The 27,579-nt window shown below is 39.4% G+C and overlaps 1 protein-coding gene across 1 annotated transcript in view; it reads left to right on the forward strand.

Moving 5' to 3' along the window:
* Positions 1 to 16,385, forward strand: part of MKX (mohawk homeobox) — a 108,025-nt gene extending 91,640 nt beyond the window's left edge. Inside the window, exons 6-7 of the mRNA XM_027841619.1 lie at positions 14,009 to 14,042; positions 14,165 to 16,385. Of these exons, the coding sequence (XP_027697420.1) occupies positions 14,009 to 14,042; positions 14,165 to 14,351 (221 nt within the window). The 3' untranslated portion in view covers positions 14,352 to 16,385. The remainder of the gene's footprint in view (positions 1 to 14,008; positions 14,043 to 14,164) is intronic.
* The last annotated feature ends 11,194 nt before the right edge of the window (positions 16,386 to 27,579 follow it).

Raw genomic sequence — 27,579 nt, forward strand, 5'->3', positions numbered from 1 at the left:
AAAATGTCAAGGAAAGCTTAAGAAAACTGATTTAGAGTCCCTAAGCTGGGATTTGGACAAGTTCCTTGATATTTCTGAACAAATCTTGGGGAAAAAAAAGACTTTGTGGAATCTTTACTGACCAGACAGCGAGTAAAGCACAAGGAATTCATTTTTATAAACTATTACCATTCTCTCTTCCTTTTGTATGAAAGAAGTCAGCCTTAACCAGAACACAGGCCTCTTCTGGCATCAGGCACCAGGCACCACACTGAACCGCACATAGAGTAGGCATTTAATAAGGATCTATTGAATTGTTGTTTGGTTGGACAAATAGATGACTACAGGAGAGTTTTAAAAACAACCATTTTCTTGGTAATTAGAGCCACAGAACATGGAGGCCTGAACTGAGTGCCAACATATCCTCAAATTTTTATTAATTTCTTCCTCCTTCACAGCAAAAGCCTTGTGCCAAAAAAGCCTTGTGACGCCACTAGGTGGCACAGTGCAGAGAGTGCTGGAATTGGAGCCAGTAAGACCTGAGTTCCAGTCCAGCCTCAAACATTTATTACGGCTGTGTGGCTGTGCCTCTTAATCCCTCTGTGCTTCAGTTTTCTCATCTGTAAAATGGGGTTAATAATAGCACCTACCTCCCAGAGTTATTGTGAGAATAAGATAAAATAACATATACAAAGTACTATGCAAACCTTAAAATGTTATTTAAATGCTAGCTAGTAGTAATAGTAATTAGCTAGGTAGTGATTAGTTATTATTTAGTAATTATAGTAATAATAATAGTCGTTTCCATAGCAGGAAAGAGCAATTAGCATATGTATAAGGAGGTCATCTTACTCTTCTTTTACTTTAAATAGGGTTTTTTTTTTAACATTATTAAAAGCATTAGTTTATCTATGGATAAATTATTTCCCCCAAGGATTGCGTAAGCTCCCTAAGGCCAGAGACTGCTTTTGTTTTGTCTTTGTCAAGAAGCGTCAAGTCAACAAGCCTTTTTCAGTGCTTACTATGTGGCAGGCACCATGCTAAACTCTGTAGCTTCAGTTCAGAACACAGGTCCTGGCATATAGTAGGTACTCAATAAATATTTGTTGCATGCATGAATGGTGATGTGCTTAAATTTAACATGTGGGATTTTTCAGCATCGATGCCACTACATACACCTGAAATCAAAGCCTACAGTGTCCTTAAGCTAACAAATTAATCAATGAACACTTATTAAGAGACTGCTGTGTGCCAAATGCTGGACTGAGTGTTGGGGAAAGAGAAACAACCCCTGCTCTGGATAAGCTTACTTTCTTTTCTATTGGATTATGTTTTGCAATAGAAGTCTAAAGAGAAATCACTGTGAATTTGCTTATTGTCCCTCTCCACTGCCAACATTAGCTAGGGTTGGGTCTTTAGGCAAGACCCATGGAACATTTAGTCCACATAAATTGGTCACCTGGTATTAGCATCTGCTTTTAATGACACCAAAAAGATGGTTCTTCTGGACTTCATGATCAGAATGATCCATTCTGCAGCTGAATCTAGACACAATCTCAAACCATTGATGGGGAAGCAATAGGGGAAGTTGGACATAGATAAGTGGCTTTTTAGTGGGAGTGGGTGGGAGTGGGGATTGATGAATGTGGACCAAACCATGAAAATTGGGAGAAAACCAACATTTCAGCATTTTCGAAGGGCTGTTCTTCCATCTTGCTCCTCAGGCCCTGAGTTGATTGCATTTTTTTTCCCATGCTTTGTCACCTCCCCTAAGCAGATTCAATGTCCAAATAACCTTGATACTAACCAAAACCTCCGGGAGATATCTGATCATCCGATCACCCAGAGTGTCGTCAGAACCAAATCACTTTCTATCTCTCCAGAACTGGAGAAGTGACTTCAGCAACCCAAGAATGGACAGAATATCTAGGAGCATAGGGAAGGAATATCTGGAGGTCTTCTCATGTGATTGATTATAACCATTATAATAGTTTACATTTATATAGTACTTCAAAGAAGTGTGATATAGTAGAGAGAACTAGCCTTGAAGCCAAGAAGATGTGGGTTCAAGTCCCAGCTCTACCAAGTATTGGCTGTCTGACCTGGACAAATCACTCAATTTCCCATTACTCCAGGCAACTCTAATACTAAATTGCAAAGACAATGCCTACTTACCTTGTTATGGAGAGATTTCTCACTAGGCATTTCCTGGTTTCAGGGAAAACACAGGTCCAGGCCCTTCAAGTTTTACAAAATGATTTGCAATGAGCCATGAAGTAGGTATAGTGCAAGTATTACTAACCCTCTTTTACAGATGAGTCTCAGGTTAAGTGACTTGTCTAGGGTTATACAGCCCACCTGCTCATATCAAAGTCAATATTCAAACTCATGTCCTGATTCCAAGTCCAGAACGTTTTCCACCATCTCTCATTTTAACCAGCCCCCCAAATTTAATCTTTTTTCAAATGCTGCCATAAAAACAGTCAACTCCTGTGGTTCCTAATTAGTGAAGGGGTATTCATCAAAGATGGCCTTCATGACCACTCACCAGCCGCCTGCTTCCAAGTGGACTCATTGGCTACAAAGCTGTTTCCAGATCCATTTTTCACTCCTTCTTTCCCCCTTCTCCCCTAAATGAGATGCTCCTTAGATGTTCCCTGTCTCCCACCCCCCCCTTCACTCTAATTCAAAGACAGACATCATATAATCTGAAGATTATCTATGCCTCTGTTCTCCTCCTGCAATGTGGATAATTGAGGATTATCTATATTATCATCTGTTGTTGAAGTCTTCATGGTTAGGTTGGTTAAAAAAAAAAATCCTGACCTTGAAGCTTTTAAATGAGAGAAACCACAGAGAAGTGTCTGCTGGGCAGGCCATACTTTTGTCTCTCCCTATGAATATAAATGCCACTTCCAGCATGTTGCCCAGAATTAGAGAGTTTATGAATTTCATTCACTAAAACTGAAAAGAGATGTGTGACACTGAGCCCTAGAAGTTGTGCCTACATGTGTGGAGTGGCATTTGATCTAAATGATTTGAGTAACAGCCTCAATTCCCTCTTTGACTTTGTGAGGAACATGTCTAGCCTAAGGATATCCATTACCGCTTTAACAGTTTCATCATGATTTTGGTCTCTCGACATCCAAGATTTCTCTAACTACCCAACCCAACTTGCTTCCCTCATCCCGCATCCCCACCTCCGCCTTTTATTTTTATTTTTTTCGTCTTGAAACACTCTCCCTTGGCTGGTTTGCTAAATGGCTCCTGCCAACTAATTATTTTTATAGTAATTGACAGTGCAGTTGATTTTGGGATCACTAGAATTTGAAAAGGCATTTTAAGTCAAGTTTTTTGGAGAGGCAGAGCTGAGGAGCTTGCCAAAGGGAGAGATAGAACAGAGCTGAGTGCAGGGCAGTCAACTCCCAATTATGCGCATGCTGATTAACTGCCCCTGCAGATCAGCCAGGGACCTAGGAAGGATTGAGGCCTGATTTCCCCACTTCCCAACAGTTTCCTGAATGCCTGCTCTACTCAGTGGACTTCTGGGGGAGACGAGATTCAGGTAAGACTACCCGCCTTCTGGAGACAGGCCCTACATGGTGACTGGGAACAAACTGGGTGCATTGCCACTTTGTCTTCATTGACCAAAGGGTTCATTCCATTAGTGCTAGGGAATGTAAGCTCCTTAAAGGCAGGGGACTTTTATCTTGTTTTCAGTGCCTAGGACAGTGCCTGGTACATAGTAGGCCATTTAATAAGTATTTGTTGAATTGAATTGGCATATTGGCTTTTTACTAAACAAGAGAAATGTGAAATAGATTAGGACAAGAGAGTGGAGAAATGACGGAAGAGGAATTAAGAAAATTATTTGCATTTAAGGGCAGCTTGGTAGTGCAGTGAATAGAGTGCTGGGCCTGAAATCAAGAAGACTCATCTTCCTGAGTCTGGCCTTAGGCACTAGCAGTATGACCCTGGGCAAGTCATTTAACCTCGTTTACCACAATTTCCTCATCTGTAAATGACCTGGAGAAGGAAAAGGCAAACTATTCCAGTATCATTGCCAAGAAAACCCAAGAGGGGTCCCGAAGAGTCATACACGACTGAACGACAACTCTCCAGTCACCTTGCTGGGGATACAAAAACAAAAAAAGAAACAATTTTTTAAAGCTCCTTGATCAAATTAAGACTCCAGGAAAATATATTTTTGTTGTTCAGCCACTTGTCACATCCAACTGAAAACAACTGAACAACAATAACAAATTGCATTGAAAATGAGAATGTTTCCTGATCCCCCTCCCCCCAAATGCTTCCCACACTCTAGAAGACCTGGGACATCTCCTTAGATTTTATGTTAAAATAACAAATAGCAAAACTCTTCATCCTCCCAGTTCTCTCACCCTTTGCTTTCCTACAAGAGCACAATGTTTCACTCTCAAAGGGCCTCCTGTTTGCCATCTATGACTTTTTGCCAGCTCTTTGAAAATTAGATTATACTATGTCCCCAGGAACTTCCCCTTGGATACATGATTGTCTGGTGTTGCTGGGCCATACACCAACAACAGCAGAAGGGACAGGATGCCCCCTGACTCCAGTGTCTTTGTCAACCCAGAGCACCTTTGACACAGGGACCCCAGAGAGTGGCTCAAGGCAGCTGTCTCCAGAGCCCTTTTCCTTTCCTTGTTCTGTTTGAGATCTTTGATCCGGAGCTTTGCTGTCAGGCCCTTGGTTTTTAGCAACCAACTGTTGACCCCAAAGGAGATGTTTCCTCTATTCATTCCTCCTTACAAAGCCTTTTATTTTCTTGCTGGAAAGGGAAGCATAAGCCCATGCCTAGACATCTACTGTGTTCTACTTCGAGAGCAAAACACTGACTTCCGTGGTTTGGACAGTGCCTTGGACGTTGCTGGAAGGCAAGAAGTGCTCATTCTATTCACTTCAATTTACCTGCTGCATGTAACTCTCTGAAAAACATTCCAAAGGATTTAGGGACGCTTTTAGCCTGTCAAAGGTATTTTCAAAAGCACCAAACTTTATAATGCTATTACTCTGAAACCCTCAGGGTCTTTCCTTCCCAGATTGATTTTTTTTTTTTTTGACTAGGTAAAAGAGGCCATTCTCTGCTCATTTCTTACCTAGCCTTAATCACTGGTTGCCTCAGTCAAAATGAGACCTGGGAAAGATCTAAAGGCCAAGGTCTCCCACTGCCTCCAGGGCCATCTCCAATCATCCTGATCTATATCTCACCCCTAGACCCAGATAGCTCAGGAAGAGAAAGTGAGGCTGATGACTTTGCACAGCCCTGCCTCACTTAAATACAATTCACTTGCATGTCCTGGTATCACCTCCCTGATGTCATGGTCCTCTTTGAGAATGAAGGACAAACAACTTTAAAATATAGCAGATATACTACACATACATATATATATATATATATATACACGCACACACACATACATGTAGACATACATATACACACATATACATTGTGTATATGTGCATATACACAAAGCACACACAAAACACATATACATATATGTACACATGCACATACATCTACATTACATTTATGCACATGTGTGTATGTACATATATTGTATATATGTGCATATACACTTGTTTTATTCCATAAATTTAAAATAAAACAACAACAAGAATACAGCAGGAAATTATTATTATTTTTTTAATAGTTTTGACATAGGCTGTAGCTGACTTGCTTCTTAATGGAACAAATTTAAGGATGTAGCCACAGGGATTGCTGGTGGGATCTAGGTGTTAGAGAGCCCTCAGGATGCAGTCGTTTGCTGTCCATCCTAAATGGAAACATCAGATGGCCCCACATGGTGAATTACAAGTTCTACCTTCCTACTCTATCAACATTCATTTATGGACCTTCCGGCTTAGTGCACCTTTGACATCGCTAGGTCCCCTCACTGTCCATGGTACGATGCCTGTTCTCCACTTGATCATTCAGGCAGGGAATGTGAAATCAGATTCTAGTCCCCTTTTGTACATGTGAGACTGTTCCATTTGCAAGCCATGGCATCAGTTACACAGTCTTTTTAAAAAATGTGTTGTTATTTCCCTAACGTTATTCAAGCTTCATGGAACTTATTTCGCTTTTGCCAAGTCTTTCCAGTGAATAAATATCCCCTCAAAACTATTGCTTCACTTTGGCAACTGAGATGCTGCAGCCAGTTTGTGGGCAAAGTTAAGCCAAAGCCCAGCTCGTTTTCTTCCTCTTCTCTGTGAAACGGCTAATACTGCTGGCATCCTGCCGGTTGAACAGGGCCCTTGCCGGCTTCATGTTCTGGTAGCACCTTGACCCTATTGTTTCTTAGGAAAGATGAACAAATAATAGTTCTATAGCAAGAATAATCTCTTGAAAGTGATAATAAGAAATAGTCTGACTTAATAGAGAATTAAGGCTTTCTAGAGTGTACTGTGAATGAAAAAGTTTTCACTACCCCCCCCCACCCCAAAGGATATTGATTAAATTCTCAAAGTTATCAGTGAGGGCAAAAGACAGCTACCACTCAGATAACCTTTGCAAAAGTTTTGGTTGTCGGGGGCAAACCAGGTGGCACAGTGGTTAGAGCTCTGCCCTTGGAGTCAGGAGGACCTGAGTTCAAATCCAGCCTCAGACACTTGACACTTACTAGCTGTGTGATCCTGGGCAAGTTAACCCCAATTACCTTACCAAAAAGCCAAAACAAAAGAATTTGGGTTTCAGAGGTGGAAGACTCCTCAGGAGGTACTAGTATGAGGGGATGACTGCCAACCTGCTTGAAGATTCTACTGATTCCTAAGGGATTTTCTTGCATAATACATTAGAACCCTCCAAGGACTCATGGCATGCTGCATTTCTATGTGGCACCCACTCCAGCCAAACCCTTTTCACCCATAGGCAGCCCTTCTTGACTAAGATCATATTCATTTTGAGGAGTGTTAATTAGCCACTTGGGTTCTGGTCTTCACTGAGGAAGACAGAAAAGGCAGTAGTCAACAAGCTTGAGAATGAGTAAGGGAATAAATCCCTGCCAGGTATCACTATGTCTTTGTTTCAAAGTTTTAAGTATTGCCCAAATTGCCATTGCATTGCCAGGGGAAAGAAGCTGTCATAATTTTTACCATTTATAAGGCATATGGTTACAAATAATTTCTGGAATTTTTGTCTGGGACCCAAGATGCTTTAATGTGCCAGCTACATTATAACCAAAGTGAATGAACACCTCAGATTATATAGCAGTTACATGAAAGAACAAAGCAAAGTAATGAACCCTCTTTCAATCTTTTAACTTCCTACTTGGATTTTTAAAGTTTTTCACAGAATTAAAACTGGAAGGAAAATGAGAGATTGTCTAGTCTAACCTCCCTTATTGTACGGATGAAATTGAGGTTGAGCATTAAGTGGCTTGCCCAGGATCATCCATTGAGTAATTGGTAGAGCTGGGATTTGAATCGAAGCCTCCAGGCTTGCAAGGAATTGCAGAAGAGGATGAAGAGGAAGAAGAAGAAGAAGGAGAAGAAGAAATTGGGGAAAAAATGTAGTTATCCCTTCCACATCATGGGGATTAGGGGCATAGCACCCCGGCAATCTGGAAAATCTGCGTAAAATTTTTTGCCTCTCCCTTCATACTAGAGAAGACATCTGAATTATTATAGTATTAAAAGATAAAATATGTTGATATTACACAATATTACACATATATTTTATGCATTTCTGAGTTTCTTAACTTTGTGTCATCTTCTAGCCTTCATATGTCATCTGCAGCTTCCACAAAACTCCCCCAAAAATCTCATTTAATTTCCTATGCCAACCTGAAATATATTGAAACTGTGATGGGGAAAGTTGAGATGTGGAAGGAATAACTATACCTTTTTTTTTCTTTTTTCTTCTTTTTTTTTTCAGAAGGAGAAATGAAAGGTGGATGGAGGAATCTTATACAAAAATATAATCATCACATCCTTTCAAGGAGCTAAAAACAGAAGTGATTTGATTATGGTTCCAGAACTAGAAAGGGGGTGGAAAAGTCTGGGGGGATGAAGGCCAGTAAGAAATCTAGGGAATGAAGTAAAATGTAGCTGGTGTCCTACATGGATGTAGTAAGCTACAGAGGCTACCACAAATCTAGGCAATGGCCCCCAGGGCAGGATACAGTTGAACTGTGAGAGATAAGAACTGTAAGTCACCCTTTGTCAGCTATCAGAGACTTTCTACTGGAAATTACCTGTGGAGATGTATGCTTAGTTGGCATTTAATGAGTTGAACTGAGTTGGATTTTCCCATCTCTTTTGGCTTATACTTGGAGGGTCTTGATAGCTATCTTCAAATACTTTTGAAAGATTGTCAGAAGAATCAGGCACCCCACAGGCATTTATTAAGAGCCTACTGTGTATCAGGCCCTGTGATGGGGCATTAGGAACACAAAGAATTAATATTCTCAAGGCTACTTGAAAAAGAGGGGGATTAGACTCCTTCTATTTGGCTCCAAAGGGAAGAGTCTGATGTACAGGTCTGAGCATTGGACAGAAATTTTTAAAAAAGACAGATTTAGGCTTGTTGTAAGAATGCCTGTTGGAGGTCTTCATGGCCACTTATTGGCTATGCTGTAGTGGGGATTCTTTTTCAGATATGGAATGTACTAGAAGGTCAATGAGGTTCCTCTCAATGCAGAAATTTTGTGATTCTGTGTGGTAGGAAAAGGTACCTCATCAATTGCTAAATACTGGAGAGTCCAGCTATCTGAATTTCTTATCTGCTATAATATGATTTGTTGTTTAAAAGAGAAAAATGTGATCTTATCAGGGAATAGTAGATTGAGTCAGGACATCTTGGCTTCAATCTCTGATCCCTTGTAGCCATGTGACCATGGCTAAATGACTCACGTCCTCTAGGCCTCGATTTCTTCATTTGTAAAATAGTGATAGTTAAAAATTGTTTTCGCATGTAATTGGGGGGAAAATCAAATATTAAAATAGGGATAAATAATAGCTACTATGCCTACCTCACATGCTCTTGTGAGGCACAAATGGGCCCATGGACGGGAAGTGCTTTGAAAGCTTTAAAACACTGTGTGTCTCGTACATTCATTTTCATGATTATGATTTTCTCCTCTTCCTGTAATATGCATTAGCTGGTGGTGGTAGGTTGGTAAATGCCGGTGCAATAACTGTACTAGTACAGGTTCTGAAATCATGCCTGAACTACAAAGATTTTTTTTTATCCATTTAGTAAAACTATTGTAATATAAGATGAGTTAATAAAGCCTTCGGCTTGCTTGTTCTTCTCCAAATGCGATGTTCCATTTCCTGGATCATAGATTTAGGTCTGAAAGGGCCATTAGAGGCCATTGAGTCCAAATCCTCATTTTACTGATGAGGAATTAAAGCAAGAGAGAGGTTAGGGACTTGCTAAGGATTTCACAGCTGGTAAGCAACTCAAGCCAGGTGCAAACTCATCACTGACTGTAAATTCAGTGCACTATCCAGATGCCAAACTACCTGTGTCTTTTTGCACAGACTTCTTTTCCAATGCCTGGGTTGCTCTCATTTCTTACCTCCACCTCTTGATGGAGCTCTCTCCCATCAAGTTCACTCAAAAGCTGCCTCCTATGTGAATGATGCTTTCATGACTGCCAGATCAAAGTCCCAAATTACTTTGTATGTATTTGGTATTAACTTGTCTTTATATACATTGTCTCCTCACCCACTTAGTAGAACGTAAGTTCCCTGAGGGCAGAGATTTCCATTTTTATCTTCATCTCAAGTACCCTCATAGTGACTTGAATGCTTTTCTTGGACCAGACATGTAGATTGCATTGGTGTAAGGAACACTCATTGACAAAACTCCATATGCCAGTGCAGATGATTACTTGATCTACAACTTAAATAAACCCATCAGAAATCAGTTATTTGGCATTTACTGTGTGCCAGGCACTATGCCAATGGCTGGGAATATAAAGACAAGAGTAAAACTGTCCCGGACCTCAAAGAGCTCAGATTCTAATGGGAAGGCAACATACACATATAAAGTACACACAATGCATACAAGGTAGGTTTGGTAAGGTGGATGCTAGCACCCAGGGGAAATAGGAATGACTTCTTTTTTTTGTTTTTTTTTTTGTTTTGTTTTTTGATTAGGCAGTGGGGTTAAGTGACTTGCTCAGGGTCACACAGCCAGTAAGTGTCAAGTGTCTGAGGCCAGATTTGAACTCGGGTCCTCCTGACTGCAGGGCTGGTGCTCTATCCACTGCACCACCTAGCTGCCCCCCCCCAGGAATGACTTCTTATAGAAGGTAGTGTTTGAGTTGAGCCTTGAAGGAAACCAGGGAAATTTGTCTGAGGCAACCAAAGGGTTAAGTATCTTACTTCAGGATCAAACAACCATTGTGAGTCAGAGGTGGTACTTGAACCTGTGCTTCTTGACCTTAGGTAGGTTCTAACCACTGCACCTACTTGCCTTTATGGTATGTGGTATAAAACAAGCACTTGTTGACTTAAAGTATTTGTGATGTACAGGTTTGGTTTTGTCCTCTTTTATTTTTCTGTCTGAAGCTGCATTTTCCATCATAGTTTTTACTGTTCTTTTCTATGCCTTCTTTTGCACTGAAGCCATCAGATACCAAGGGGTGTATTAACTTAGTGTGCAGAATCTTCTCAAGTTCATTGTCAAATGTCTCTGCCTCTCATGCCCTGCCCGGAATTGTGGGTGCATGAGCTGCAACTCTCATCATGCTCAACTTTAGAACTAGAAGTCAAGATGACCATGAAATGTGTCTTGATTATGGGTGCATAATAGAAGTGACACCATCCACTCCTGTTTGATCTCCTTGAGGAAAACCTGGGAACTCTCCTACCTTGTAGCTGCTAGTTCTTTTTGTCTTCATTTTTGTCTTCATTCTTTGGCTTCATTCATAATAAGAAGGTCATTGCGGGTTTGGTTCCATTTTCCCCGTAATATTGAGAATCGTTCAATTCATTGGACATTGGATGAAGCTCACATGTTAAAAGGACCAATAGATATATTAATGTTAATTTACAGTTTAAAGGTTATGTTATTCTTTGCATTCTTTCACCCCATTTCTATTACTTTTTTTCTGAGACAATGGGGTTAAATGGCTTGCCCAGGGTCACATAGATAGTAAGTGTCTGAGGCCAAATTTGAACTCAGGTCCTCCTGACTCCAGGGCCAGTGTTCTATTCATTGTTCCACCTAACTGCCCCTTACCACTCTTACCACTGTGTAGTAGTGTGGACTAAAGGAGCCTTTTGTATTTTGTTTTTTGGCTTTGCTTTCAATGTTTCATGATTTCCGTGGTCAAAAATCTCATCATGTATTAGCCAATCTTCTGATGAGGAAGTGCTCTGTATTTAAGTAGGCTTGTTCTCAAACAGCAGACATGGGCCTATCTTCAAGGCCTTTACCTTTGGCCAAAGCTTTGGTCCTGTTAGCATTGCCTCCCGAAATCCAGGGGAACTTCCACAATATGATGAAGCATCCAAGGAGGACTTCTGTGGAGACTGTTGAACTTACTCTCGTTGACTGTACGACTAGAGGAATTGCCATATAGGACAGAGTGTTTATAGAAATGGCAAGGTAGGACAAAGGAAGGAAAGAGAACACTGGACCAAGGAGAGAGAAGGTCAATTTATCACAAGAGGTGAGCTAGGAAGTGATTTTTGAGGGTAGAGAGTATGCCTTGCCTTTCTTTGTGCCACTGATGCCCAGCATAGTGCTTTAGATGGAGTTGGCACTAGATAGATGTGTGATGATGATAATGATGACATATCTGCTAGCTTTCCCCTCTTCTGGCAGCCATTGAATGGACTATTATGGGTTTCTGTGAAGGTTCCTCCTAGAGCCCCAACATCATCCCCATGTGAGCTCTCCTTCCTGGCCCAGGCTGGGGTCAATTTCCCTCTGTCTTCTTCACCAATTATTCACCTGCCAACAACCTTATCGTAATCTTGGAGCTGTAAGGAACCTTAGAACATGGTTTAGTGTAAAAAGTACCAGTCTTTGAATGGGGTGATCTGGGCTAAGGTCTTGGTTCTAACTCTTACTAGATGTGTGAACATAGATAATCATGTAAACTTCCTGAACTTCAGTTTCCCCATCTGTAAAATGGGGACAAAATTACTAGTACTTCAAGCTTCATGGGATTGTTTGCAAGGAAAACGCTTGGTGACCTTAAAGGGCTATGCTGTAGAAAATGAGTTATTATTGTCTTGTCTGATGCCTACCCAGATCGTTACTCTCTTCCTAACATCAAGATTCAATTTGCCTTGTTGTCATTTCTACCCATTAGAGCTTCTGTCTGGAAACGAGCATAATGTAGTAAACCCCTCTTCCACACTACAACTTCTACAGGTATCATATATCCTACCCACCCTATTCACCGAGTGGTGCAGAACTCAACTCAATTTAACAGCCCCGTATTAAAAACTTACAAGTACAGAGCCTTAAGCACCAGCTGGATGTAAGAAGATATGTTTTTTAGGACCCAAAATGAAATTTTTGCACTAAAATTTCATTTTCTATAACAGATCTTTTTTTAATGTAATTTTTTTATTGCGACTGGGTTTCCAAGTCTCCTCCCAGCTAGAAGTTTAGAGGCCAGTCAGTGACTTGGTCCTATTACTGATTGGTATGGGAGCTTTGACCTGCTCCATATCTGATCTGGGTCAGTTTGCCCCTCCTGAGATAGTCTGATGGCCTCCCACTTGGAGCCCACCCTACTGGTGCTAAACTTCCTACAGATAACTGCTTGGCTTGGCCCTGTTGTGGCTGAGAACTCCTAAATTGAAGCAATACACCAGTCTCAGCCTAGCTATATTAATTATATTAAATTAGAGGCAGGATTTATAAGCATTTTCCATCATACCTGGCCTCAGATCTTTTTTTTTTTTAAAAACTTCTCTCTAACTATATTCTCTCTATCTTCTACTTGCAAACTTCACTTTTTTTTTTCTTTTAACCAAATGATTTGTTGACTGGCCTTTCATTTTTCCTATATTAGCCTTTTCCACAATACACAAAAAAACCCTGCCAGAATAGTTATGGGGATAAATTAAGGGATAGTTTGTACCTCTTTTGTCAGGAGAAGAGCTCTCTATAACCATTTCCAACATTAAGGATCTTCAAGACCTGGACAGGATGATGAAAAACCCAAGAGCTGAGCTGCAGAATTCTCAGGGTAAAACTCAGCTTTTCACAGAGTCCATCTGTGACACTACTGTTGTTCAAACCCATAGAAACTGACCGTTCCATATATGTAGCTTGACCATCATCCAAAGACACAGAGAGGACTCTGGAGGAGATAAGCATGTTGGAGATTTGTCTAGTCTTTTGATTAGCAGTCTACTTTAAAAATCCCAGTAGTGGCCCACATATTAATCAGAAGTGCCATTTGCTGAGGCAAGAAAAAAAATGAATTTATCAAAATTACTAAGTGTCTAGCTCTAAGTGGGCAAAGCCATTTTGCAGCATTAAAAAATTCTTTTCCCTCTACTGAAACTGTTAGGGTCAGGCACACTTTTTAATTCAGGCAGCCTTTGAAAAGACCCTATTAAATCTCAGATTCATCCACATTTTATAAATATACCAAGGAAAATTTAAAACTGCTTTGTGTCTGTTTTGCATGTATGTTATGCCTACTTATATGAATCCATGTGTTTTCCCTCTTGCAGAATGTAAGCTCCTGGAGGGCAGGATTAATTTCATTTATGTCTTTCTATTTCCAGTGCCTAGGAGAGTCCCTTGCACATAGTAGGTACTTAAAAAATGCTTGTCGAATTGAACAGAATTCTCTTTAAATTCCCTATGATTCTACATAACCTTCTGTTTGGTGGCACTTCAGTCTTTGTATCTTTGTAAAGAGATTTTGATATTATGTGGACACTACTCTTATTTTTATTAAGGACCATCACTCATTTCCAGCACTCTACCCTAGTGAGCTTTTACTTCTGTTTTTGTTTTTGTTTATTTTTTTTAAGGAAAATAATTAATTTTTACTTTTCTTTTCAGACACTCTGGAAAATGGATCCAATAAGTGTGACAGGTGAGGAAACTGTTCTTGACTATTTTTTTTGGCCACTTATAATTTGTGACTCTTGGGAGAGCTAGGTATTGGGGCCACACGTGACATGTAAAGACCTTCTGTTTCGTTTTGCTTAATTCTAGTGCAGCTAACAGAAAGGGAGCAAGCAAAGATGAAACCTACTGGAAGGAGATCAATGCAGCTATGGCCTTAACTAATCTTGCACAGGGAAAAGACAAACTTCAGGGTACCACCAGCTGCATCATTCAGAAATCATCGCATATATCAGAGGTCAAGACTGTCAAAGTGCCACTAGCCCAACAATTTTAAGCGCTTGCGAACTGTGGGATCCAATGGACATTCCTCACGCCATCTGTATTTCTGTAAAGTCAGAACCCGAGACCTGGAGCAAGCGTCGAAAACCATTCCCTTCCTGACATGGTCAGTAAAGCAGTTACTCCCTTCAGACTTTTTGGTCTTCTTTTTTTTTTAATTATAGTAAATAAATTGTCCAGTTGCTTCTATAAAAGACATATAAATTATAAAAAAATCAGTTTTTATCAAAATATTAACTTATTTTATGTTACTCAAACTATGCATAAAATGTCTGCATTGCTATTACAATAAGTGCCTTGCTTTCCAAAAATAAGCTATAACGTGGGCATAGCAGAAAAGTTATGCCTCAAAATGACAATGCCATAATGCTTATTAGTCTATGTATTATTCCAGTTGGGCCTGACCATTCCAGAGCTGAAACCGTAACAGCTCGACGCCCTTGAAATGTATTCAGTATTTCACATTTTTAAAACTTATTCAGCCTAAAGGAAATGTCCCCTTTCTAAAAATTCCACAGTATTAAGTATGGTCCAATGTATCTTTCAGTGGCATTAGGGTTGCTGTGCATGTTTCTTGCTTGTCTATGCAGTACGTTATCTACTACCACCATAACTCACTTCATTGAAAAGTGTGATACTCCACATGATGTGTATATTTAAGAAACAGTGTGTCCTAATTAATTTAAAAGATTAAACTATGCACCATGTTCAGTAGATGTCTCTTACGGCAAGCTTCATCAGAAAACTCCCTCCAGCCAGCTGAAATTTCACTTTGGATTTTTTTTTTCTTGAGCTTTGCTATACACTATTTAAAGTGATTAAATAAATAACCAAAAAAAATATCTTTTTTGTACAGAAGTAAACTTGTAGTCCCATATCTTAATTGTTTTGGAACTCGGTGTCTTGCCACGATGGAAATGGTTATAGTTATGGCATGGTCAAAACAGCATTGGTTTGATTTGTGTGAAACCAGGAAGTCTAATTGATAATCTACCTTTCAAGGAGCAAAAGACAGTGAGATAAATATGTGTATGCGTGTGCATGCACAGTCAAAGATACCCACACAAGAAAGTCAACCGACAAATTAAAAGCATATGGTCCCTATGATATTGAAAGGTCATTACATTTTGCCAAGGAGATTAAGGACTGATATGAAATCATGCATTAAAGAAATAACAGTTCAAATTTTGAAACAAAATTACCATTGAGTGGAAATAATAAATACAAAAAATGGAGGGGTGGGGAGGAACATCGTATTTTCTTCAGTCAAATAACAATATCCTAATCAGCTTGGGAACACTTGAATAAAGAGTAGAAATTCTGAGTATGATTTGGAGTATACCAACTACAGGAAGATGTGAAAAGGGGAAATGGGATAGGAATTTATTTTTTTCCATTTGTAACCTATTCCTTTTAAAAAAAAAACTGGAATTGTGTGTGTGTGTGTGTGTGTGTGTGTGTGTGTGTGTGTGTGAAAGAGAGAGCACGGACACCTCAATAATGCATCCAAATGGTAAAATTCTCCTTTATGTTTCAGGATACTTTTACAAAACCTTGTCTGCTCCAGTTGTACTAAATTATTTGAGAGACAGGAAAAAAAAATCCATCTTGGCGTAACTTGTAGGACACTTTGTTGTAACATAGCCTTGGGGGTTGGGGTTATTTAGTGTATGATAAAGATAACTTGATATGAAAATATTTTGTATATATATTTTTTACTTTGTTTTTCTAAATTGCTGTTTGCAATGACATTTTAGTGCCGTGCAAGAAGTATACACCATGACTGTATGAACAAATAGAGTACATGTTTTGTTGTCTTTAGGTAGTTAGAGTTCCATGACGCATTTTGATACTTTACATCCAGAATTTTGCCATAATGTGAGCAGGTAACTGAAAACTAATGACAAATACTTCTCTCTTGTTCGTACTATCATAAGTTATTCAGGCATCAAGTATCTTGTGACAATACTTTGTTTTTGTTTTGACAGACATTTCAGTTCAAGGTATGTGGAGTATTTTAATTTGAATTAATGATCATTCAGCACTGTCGTTTTTTTTTTTTTTAAGCAGTAGCAAATAAGTTTTTCAGTATAAGTATAGAAGATAAGCCATTGTGGAACATGTGTTGTTTTTTTAAAAAATCGCCAAAGTTTGGAGATTGGTCCATAAACACATTAAGTCCATTTTACAATTAACGAATACTTGGCATTATTTCCTACTGTAATTATCTTTAATTTATTTTTCCTTTCGCTGCTTTAACATTTCCTGGAAATGCAAATACTTCTTCTCTCCCCACCTCTCCCCCCGCCATTTCCTTTGAAAAGAAGAATCTTGAACAACGCTGAGCCAACGGCTGAAAATCAAAGTCATAATTTATATCGTAGAGAAACGTTATTACCGCTGTTCCTTGTTTTGCCATATGTAATCATTTTAATAAAATTAATAACTGCCAAAAATCTTGACAGCTTTGGAATAAATGTTAATTTCTGTTCCTTAATCATCACATGCACGCTATTTTCTTTTGGGGGCAGACCAGGTTGGGAAACAGTGAGTGTGTGTTAAATGAAGACGCATGTTTTAGAGAGGCATCAAGGAAGAGTACTGAATTAAGCCGGTGTTTCAGCCTTCATCACATTATGTCCCCCTTTCAAGAGCAGAACGAAGAGAACATGGAATTAACTTGTGAATCACATGCAGAGTGCCCATTTCCCTATAACTTAGGGAAGAACATTTATATGCAATTCAGTTCTATTCAACAAACATTTATTATTCCTGGGGGAAATATAATCCCTACCCTCATTCAACTTACTGTCCAGCAGGGGGAGATGATGTAAACACAAATAACCAAAACACAAAGTAATATGTGATTGATGGCATTTAAGAGGAACAAAATGCCCTGTGTGGATTTCATTGGATGGGAGGGGAGGGGAGCAGAAAAGAAAGGCAGCCAATGATATTATGGATAGAGTCTGGACTTGTTAGGAACACTTGGATTCCAATTCTGCCTGAGATACTTAGCTGTGAGGCCATTGGGAAATCACTTAAACTCTTTTCAGCATTAATTACTTCACCTTTAAAATGGAGACATAATAACATCCACTTCACAGGGTTATGGTGAGGATCAAAGAAGGATAAGATATATAAAGAGCTTTGCAAATAAACCTTATAAGCACTACATGGTGATGATGGTGGTGGTGGTGGTGGTGGTGGTGGTGGTGGTGTCCTAACCAACTGAGTGACTCAGGGAAGAATTTGTGGAGTATATGGTTACTAAAAGGAATGAGTAAATCATTTTCCTACTGCTGGGTTTTTTTTTTTATTGTATTCTATACTTGGATGTCTATGAATGGGGATATTTTGGAAGAGTACACAGAAAGGAAAATGAGTTTCAGGGTGGGAACAAGAGGGAGACCAGGGAAGGAATTTTGACCAAAAGAACTCAAAATGGAGACTAGGACTGAGACATTTAGAAACTGGGGTACCTGTAGAGATTCAGAACAGAAGAAGAAAGGCCTTGACCTCCCTTTATTGCCACCCAACAAGAGGTAACCCTAAAGGCCTTCACTACTGAGTGCTTACACTGTGGCAACAAATTCCTCATTGTTCTCCCTAAGACAAATCTCCCCTCTCTTTAACCCATCCTCCACAGAGCTGCCAAAATCATCTTTCTAAAGCATGGGTCTGAACACTCATTACTCACTGGGAGAAACTTTAGTGGCTCACTATTGCTTCCATGCAAAGGGCTGCAGATGCCAGCTCGGACCGCCTGGCAAGTGCCAATTGTTGAATTTTCAGTGTGGGCATTTACACCTCATAAATTAGGGAGCTGTAAATCAGGGCTTGATTTATCATTTTGTTGATTGGCTAGACTTAAGGAAGTGATGGAGGAAATGTTAATAATGCAAATTAAACTTAAAAGTGTGTCATGTGAGACTTCGTTGTCAAACATTTATCAGCAAGGCTAAATGAATAAATAAGCAAATAAGCAGAAAGATGAATGAATGAATAAATGAGTAAAATGAATGAATGAATACATAAATATGTAACTAGATGAATAGATGAATGAATTAACAAATGAATGAATGAGTAAAATACAAGTATACAGATTCCTGATTGGCATTTAAAGCTCTTCACAATTTTGCTATAAACTTCTTTTCTTCATATTTCATATTAGTCCCCTTTATACACTTTCAGTTCTAGCCAAATTCTCCTGTTCACCTCCCTCCCACCCCTACCGGGCATTCCATCTCCTGTCTGTGTCTTTGCACAGGCTACCTCCTCATCTCCACCACTTATTATCTGGGCTTGTGAGCCATCTCCCACAGAAGTCTTTTTTCTAGTTGTTCAAAGGTTCACAAATTTGGAACTGGAAGGAACAATATAGATAGATAATATTCCAACCCCCTTATTTTTTTTTTGTTCAGTTGTTTTCAGTCATGTCCAACACTTCATGGCCCTATTTGAGGTTTTCTTGGCAAAGTGGTTTACCATTTTCTTCTCCAACTGATTTTACCAATAAGGAAACTGAGGCAAACAGGGTTAAATGACTTGCCCAGGGTCAAACAGCTAGTGTCTGCAGCTAGATTTGAACTTAGGTCTTCCTGACTCTATGCTGTACTATAGAGCTGACCTTATTTTACAAATGAAGAAACTGACATCCAAAAAAGTTAAACGATTGCCTGAGGTCATGCAAGTAGTGAGTGGCAGAGCCAGGATTCAAACTCGTGTTTTAGCATCAGAGAATCATCTCTCTATGGCTGGAAGGGACCTTAGCCATCTTCTAGACACAAGCCTGAATTTTACCAGGAAGCCCCAGTGTCCTTTGTTCCGTGCTACAGTTTCCCCTTGTGTTCTCCCCTTCCTCAAATAATCTGGTATGTGCTCATCTGTTTACACTTTGAATCTCTAAGAACTCAAACTGCGTTAGAGTGGACATGGTTTTTCATTTTTGCCTTTGTAGGGCATACCCCTAACAAAGTACTTTTTGTAGGGTTATAGCCCAGTGCTTTTGGTACCTGGTAGGCTTGTGGGATTAAATTGAATTAGAAGCAAGAGCTAAGGGGCCACTTATGTGCATTAGTAAGAGATGAGGCTGTCATGTCCCCAGACACAGGTCAAGATGACCACCACGTCGGGAAAGATTTCCGAGCTTCAATGATTGCATTTCTTCCCTTGACTCATGGAGAATCTGCTCAAGATGTTCTGGATTGAGAAGTCCAAGAGCTGCCTTCTGGTCTGTCCGAAGTAGCAGCAATGTTTAACAAATAAAGGCAACAGCCTGGAGCTACATGGGAAATAACTCTGCTCGGTGGCACAGCTTCATACAAATAAATACCAGAGTACAAGCAGACTTGAGGCTCTTCCATTCAGTTTGGGATGATTTAGGTGTGGTTCTGCCTAGAAACTAAGCAGATGACCCCTCCAGGCTGCTCCCAGCTCTTGAATTCTATGACTGTGATACTCTGAGATGCCATGAACCCAAGGTTCATGAGAGTGTCTTTGCGTCTGTTGGTTATCCACCTATGCCAGCATATTTGTGTGGAGGGAGCACAGGACTTGGAATGAAGAAGATCTGGGTTTGATTTCTGCTTTGGACACTCACTAGTTATGTCACCTTAAGCAAATCCCTTAGACTCTGTGGGCCTCAGTTTCTTGCTCTGTAAAATAAGTGAGTTGGCCTGGATGACTTCTAAGCTATGATCCTATGACCTCAAACAGTGAAGGTCTTTAATAGAAAACAAAATTTGAAATTGTGACTTCAGAGATCTTAGAAAATGAAGCCCCTCTGAAGAGAGGTGGTGGGCTACTGGTGCAGAATGAGGCATACATATTCAGATAATATCAAACTGTTTTAACTGTATTTCTTTCTTATAAGGGACAGAGGGCTCTATTGAGAGGGGGGAATCATTGAGAAGTGATAGCATTGGAAAAAGAAAGCATTGGTAAGATGAATGTAGAGCATAAGCCAATTCCAGTGAGTCATGTCTGTTCTGGTTCAATGCTAAAGGACTTACTGTTCTTATCAACCCTGGGTTTATTTATTTATTTTTTAGTGTAATGGGGGCAAACAAAAGAGCCCCACTGACCTGCTGGATTGAGGGACCATCCAGGGTCTACTGAGTCATCCCAAAGCACCAAATGTGCATTTATGTGTATTTAGGCATTTCTGTGGCCATGGGAAGGGAGAGGAAGGGCTCAATCACATTGTAAACACAAGATGAGCACCTTGGCAGAAAGTTTATCTTGTGTCACTGACAATGCATCCTCTGAGAGGTAGAATGTTTACTTAGAACGGGAGAGGACTTTCTGTTGGCCATAAGAATTGTTGGTTTTGTTTTCGCTTTTTGTTTTAAACAGGTGAGCAAAACAAGTTTCTCACTTTGAAAAAAAAAAATTGAAATGGACTTTATTTATTTATTTATTTTAAATAAATTGTTGCCCATGAATCTATCCCATGAAGAAAGTGTCTAAATAGAGTTTCTACAGTGTTAGCCCAAACACAGTTTCTGGAAATGTGGCTCTCACACTTTAAGTTAAGGGAAGTTAGTGTTTCATTGTTTTATTAGGGTATTAAAAAAATAAAAAGGAAATGCCTCTGGGGTACTTGTATATGCTTTGACCTTCAAACTTTCCCTCAGTTGTATTTACACAGCTCCTCATCCCCTTTAGGTATGAAAAAATAGCACATTACATCGAATTGGGAGGGTCCTTTCTTTCCTCTCTAGATCAGAGGTTCTTTTGTATCATGGACCCCTTTGGCAATAGTCTGGTGAAGCCTATAGGCCCTCAGAATAATATTTTTAAATTCATTAAATAAAAAGCATGGGATTGCAAAGGAAAACATTTTTATTGAAATATAGTTATCCCAATGTTTTTTAAAAAACAAGTTCATGGGGCCCCAGGCTAAGAAGCCCTGGTCTAGATGTTCATGGGTGAGGAATACAAGGCCCCATTGGAGCCATAGTAAATGAAACAGCATTTGGTGAAGGAATGCTTTCTATGGTTTTGCACACCCTCTCAGGGCCACTCAGTTCTTCATAGAATTCTCCAGGCTTTAACGTACCCTGTAAAATCTCTTCAATCAACAACTCCCACCATTTATCACTACATTCCTAACTACCTCTGCTTTCTGGATATCTTAACTCCCCGAAGGGCTGTCAATTTAACCGTAACTGCCTAACAACCGCCAAGTCTTACTTTATGAGCTGCTGTTGAGAGTTTAGCTATTTAAGGCTGATTTTAAACAATTTTTATTGGCACTTCATGGCATTTGCTTGATTTACAATGCTGTAAATAACCACAAATTGGAGAAATTTCTTTCCTTCCTGGTCATAAGCAAAGATTGCAATCACCATTGTTTTATCTCTCACCACATACACAGTAGGGCCTGCCAGACCGCTGCTTGCTTGGTAGCTTTCCCAAACCACTCAAGGTTGAATCCTTGGGTGGAAGACTCTCAAGGAAAGCATCCTTGGACATCCCAGTATCTGCCTTCACTCTCAGCATAAACTATTTTAGTGACTGGGTTTTTGAGTGGCCTGGGTGTCATTCTCTATGACAATAGAGAGCTCTCACCTGGTAACAATTACTTCATAAATTTCATCAAGTGGTTTGTATTTTAACAGATGTCTCAAATGTGTGACTTTTTTTTTTGAGAGGAAAAGATTGAAAACTAGTTGTAAGACATCCACATTCTCTTTACTTCCTTCTCATGTGGTGCCCCAATGGACCTCCTTAGAATTCTTTTCTCCTTAGAATTCTTTTCTCTGAACCTCTCCCCTGCCTTAGATGTTTTAGGAGCTGTAGGATATAGGATATGTGATGAATCTATAGAATTAGCCTCTATAAGATATCTATATAGCCTGTGAAGGCTGCCTGATGGAGCTATAGAATATGGCCTATATGACATATCTATAGACTCTATCTATAGTAGGATATAACCTATATATAGGATTTCTGATGGAGATTTAGAATACGGCCAGCCTTTGATATCTATTGGCTCCACGTGGTATCTAGAGTATGCATAAAACAGAAGCTATCTGATGGCGCTATACAATACAGTCTGTAGGCTCTATAAGGTATTTCTAGGATCTATAGGACATAGCCTACATGGGCTTATTGATGACTCTATGTATCGTCTTTTCAGGATATCTGTGAGAAGCAACATGGTATAGTGGACAATAAGCCTGCCTCAAGAAGGCAGGAAGACATGGGTTTAAGTCCAGCCTTTGATACATGCTGGCCTTATGCTTCTGGGCAATATATTTAATCTCTCCATGTCCCCAGGCAATTGGACCTTCTCCAGCTCATTTACAGATGAGGAACTGAGGCAAACAGGGTTAAATGACTTGCCTAGGGTCACCCCATTAAGTGTCTCAGACCAGATTTGAACTCAGGAAGATGAGTCTTCCTGACTCCAGGCCTAGCACTCTATCCACTGAGCCAACTAGCTGGCCCCTGCACCACCTAGATACATCTTAGTAAACAGTCTTCTCAAGTTGGTACAGCTAACAAAACATAGCAAAATATAAACTAGCAGTCACCTTTGTGGTAATGAGTTTTTTTTCTGAATTTTAGCTATTCTGGTCTTTGGGCAGTAGACCTACAATCAGTCACGAGCCTTGTAATCACAATTTCTCCACTCCAGTTTGGTAGGACCCACCAGAGCTTATCCTCTGCTGTCATCTCCTTTAAGAACCCGGGATTACCTCCATCCTAGGAGATGGCACTGGATATAAGACTTTAATGGAGACACCTTAAATTAGCCCATCAAAAATAGAGCTCTCTGTCTTCTTCCCTTACCCAGTCTCCCCATACAGTTAGTAACACATTCCTGGCCCCTGTCCTCAAAATTTTTTACTTTTCCCTTTACCTTCTCTCTAAGTCCTTATTCCACTTCCATTTTCCCCAGATCTGTTCCTTCATTTTGCTGAGTTTAAACTTCTGTCAAATTAGACGGCATAATAACTAGGTGGTAGAGTGTGCTAGTGCCCATGGAAATGCTCCCTTCCATCTAGCTGGGTTGGTGCCATGGGGATGGGGGCATCAATCTCAACCAAGTTGTGTAGATTATTTCTGGTTATTTACTGAAGGCACTGAAATGCCTTTTCATTGATATGAAATTTATTGGTGTATTGTCCTGTCTTTTATATTGGATTGTAAGATATTTAAGGGGCAGGGGCTGGGTTTTCTATTTCCTCTATTATTATTCTCATAGCTGATACTGGAATGCCCTATGTGCTGCGTGAGGCAATATAAAGGCTTGTTCAATTCATTTGATTGACTTATATGTGGGGCCCCTGTAGACACAACTTTGGTCTTCATCACCTCCAGCCACTCACACAGTTAACTACCAGGCTGAATCTACATTGACCTTGCAAACCATTTTTGCCAAAGATCTTTAAAAAAGGTTTAGCACATTGACAAAAATCATAGGTGCAGAATCACTGTGAGTAGTATTGCGAAGAATTCTCACTGTAACCACACTGGCATGACTTCTTGAACCTAGCCAAGAAACATTTACAATGCTAAACCCTGAGATGGACTTAGACACTCAAAAGTAGGGTGGTATCGATAGCATTCAGGGATTGAGAGCACTGGAACTCCCTCCAACACGGCAGAACAGTTAAGTGACCTGTACTTGGCCAACTAACTAGTAAGCGTCAAAAGTAGGGACTTGAATCTAAGTCCTGACTGTAAGGTGGCATTCTATCTACCATGCTACACACATCTAGCTCCTCCCCTGCCTCAAAAAATGTACCTGAAGTTTATTTACTTATATTTTCACTAAATTTTGGCTTATTGTGAATTTAATCATCAACAAACAAAAACATTTCAATATAATAGTAATAGTGCTTTAAGAAATGCTATTTTCAAAGTGCTTTACATATACAAATTATTGTATATTACATATACAAATTTACATATCTAAATATGCTTTACATATACAAAAAGAAAAATATACAGTTATCCTTTCCACATCATGACTTTCTCCATCATGGTTTCAATATATCACAGGTCAGCATAAGAAATTAAATGGGAATTTTGCAGAAGCCATGGATGACACATGAAGGCCAGCAGATGACGCAGAAAAAGTTTAGAAATGCAGAAATGCATAAAATATATGTATATTATTACATAATATCAACATTTTCTACCTTTTAATATCATAATAATTCGGACTTCTTCTCTGATACAAATGGAGGGCCAAAAAATTTTATGCAGATTTTTCAGATTTCGAGGAGGAGTTTGGAGGGTGGGGAGTGGGCCCCACACCCCTAACCACTGCGATGTGGAAAGGATAATTTTATGTATTAAGATTTAAAAGGTAGTAACGAAGCTGTTCTATTTGCTTATGCCCCTTTCCGTGCCTTTTTGGTTTTTCTTTGGTTGTTTTCATCACATACATTATCCTTCAGATCCTTCTTATTCAAATCAGCCTTGGGACAAGTCTTCCCATGTTTCTCTGAATCCATTCATCCATTCTGAACCTGCAATTTAGAATACTGTCAGTAGGTGGCAACGCGGCCTTGGTCTCATGATTCATATTGCAGGCACGTATTTTGCACTAGCTTTTCAGGGCATGCTCTCCTGGATTTATAGCCATGAAATATGCCTGTTTTATTTATTTTTTAAAATGCTGTTAATCAACTAACCATTGGATGAATTAAACAGACATGCAGTGTAAGCAACCTTAGAGCTGGGGTTCTTAGCCTCTTGTGTGCCATAGATACCCTTGGTAGGCTACTGAAACCTGTGGGTCCCTCCTTAGAATAATGTGGTTTCTTAAATGCATAAAACAAAATATGTAAGATTACAAAGAAAAGAAATTATGTTGAAATATAGGTACTCTATATATGTATATATATATATATTTAATTTAACCCATATATATTTATTTAACCTAGGGTCCATGAACTATGTACAGACACATATTCATTTATTTATTTAAAAGTTTGCTCCAAAACAGGAGTTCTCCAAACCTAGGGTCCATGAACTGTATGTATGCATATATGTATATGTGTTTACATACACACATACACACATATTTTGTATGTATGTGTGTGTGTATATACATATATATATTATATATATATATACTGGATATGCACATATATATGTAGATATATAGAGATATGTGTGTATTTATAGTTCATGGGTTAAGAACCCCTGCTTTGGAGCAACTTTTAAAGAAGTAAATAAATGCCTAGATACAATTCAGCATTTTTCTTTTTAACAATTACTCAGGGTCACAGATTCAGAGCTACAAAGGAAACGACAATCTTTCTCCCTCATTTTGCAGATAAGGAAACCCAGGACCAGAGAAGTTAATCAATGCATCCTCATTTGTTCTAATTCAGTCACAAACTTTGACTAGCATGTACTCTTCCAAATACTAACCCCCACTGTTTCCCTCAATATGTAGTCAGAATGTTCTTGGGAATTGTTTGTACGAGGACCTAGAACTTTAGTTTCTTGGTTTCAAAGTCCATCCCAGTTGGCTTATCTCTTGACAAACTGGTCCCTTTAACTAGAGTCCTATGCCTGCTTCTAGGCTTACCAAAGGGAAGGGGAAGTTTGCTTTCCTCACTTCCTAGATGTTGGAAGGCATCTGTTTTCGCTTCCCTCGTGGGACAGAAGCAGAGAGGGGAGAAAGCTTTCTCCTGGGAGACGTTGTTGAGAGCTTAAAAAGCAACCCCTTAGGTGGCTTTCCAAATCTCCAGAACCACAACTCTCCTCCAAACACTCAAAGTGCTGGAGATTGAGAGGACACGAGGTTCTATGTGACCTATGACAAGCCACTCATTTCCCGGGCTTCTGTTTCTGTATCTGTAGAATGAAGGGGCTGGACTAGAGGACTTCTAAGACCCCTTCTAGTTCCACATCCTCCTGTCTGTGTTCTCTCTGGTTCTTGACTATTTTCCTCTTACTTTTTCTTTTTGAGAAGAAGCCTCCTCTCCACCACAACTATTTAATGAAATGAGACATTCTCTGCCGGGTTGCCCTAGCAAACTGCAACACTTACAAACTGCTCTAGTAAGATCAAAGAAAAGTAATTTCTGAAAAGATCCATTATCCCTTAATTATAGTTGAACATTTTCAATCCAGGTTTTTAATATTAGATTTAAATCAAGAGTTCTTACCTGGGGTCTATGAATTTTTTTAAAAAAAATTTGATAACTGTATTTCAATATAATTGGTTTCCTTTTTAATCCCATGTGCTTTATTTTTGCATTTAGAAACATTATCCTGAGAAGTATTCCATAGGCTACAGATTGCTAAAGTTGTCCACGATACAACAACAAACAAAAAAGATTAAGAACCTCTAATTTAAATCAGTTTTGACACGCTTTTTTCACTCTGGTGCTACAAAATCTCCAAATTGGAAAGGACCTTAGAAGCAAGTCAATGCAACAAACATTTATTAAGGGTTTACTATTTGCCAGGCATTGTGCTCAGGCTGGGATACAAAAAGAATCAAAAAGATAGTCCTTGCTCTCAAGGAGCTTACGTTCGACTAGGGGGAAACAGAACATGAAAAGAGCTGGAAAAGGTGGCAGAGAAGAGACTAAGTTGAAGCATGGTAGTGAAGTCCAGAGAACAAGGGAATGAAGCATGTTTGGCCTGGGTCCGTCTTCTAAATAGAGGCACCCAGAAGAAACTTACTGATGGAAGAAGGAAGCAGCATGGTGCAGGAATGTTCCAAGGCAAGAAGGTCTTATCAGAGTCCAGTCCATACCTGTGTCCCCACTTGGCTAATTATAAATCTTAGTGTAAATATCCAATCGTCTGAATCTTTTTAGTATTCTAAAAAATATTTTCCTTCTAGTCTTTAAACAAGGATGCATCTTAAAATTCCCAGGACTTCATTTTAGGCAGCTTCTGAAATTCTTTTTTTCATAGTGACCCAGATACAATGATGACAGTTTTGTGTGGCCACATGTAATGTGTGATGTGGAAAGTAAGTGGTGAAGAAATGTGAAACACCCAACTTGGTGAAGATTCCAGAAGTTATTTCCAAAACACTAGCAAAAACATAGTTCTTCAAGTGACAAGGAGAAAAATGAGGATTAGAGTGTGTACATCAGTTGTCAACCTAAAGTGCCAAGTATTATAGGTCAAGGGACCATCCCAGGTTTAAAGGGTAATTTCTAGCTTTTAACACAATGCTTTGCACACTCAGGTACTTGTTTTATTTTATTTTTGTCAGGATGAGAGCTTCC

Source organism: Vombatus ursinus, unplaced genomic scaffold (genome assembly GCF_900497805.2).
Source record: "Vombatus ursinus unplaced genomic scaffold, bare-nosed wombat genome assembly UNPS02014861.1, whole genome shotgun sequence".
NCBI classification, from domain to species: Eukaryota; Metazoa; Chordata; class Mammalia; order Diprotodontia; family Vombatidae; genus Vombatus; species Vombatus ursinus.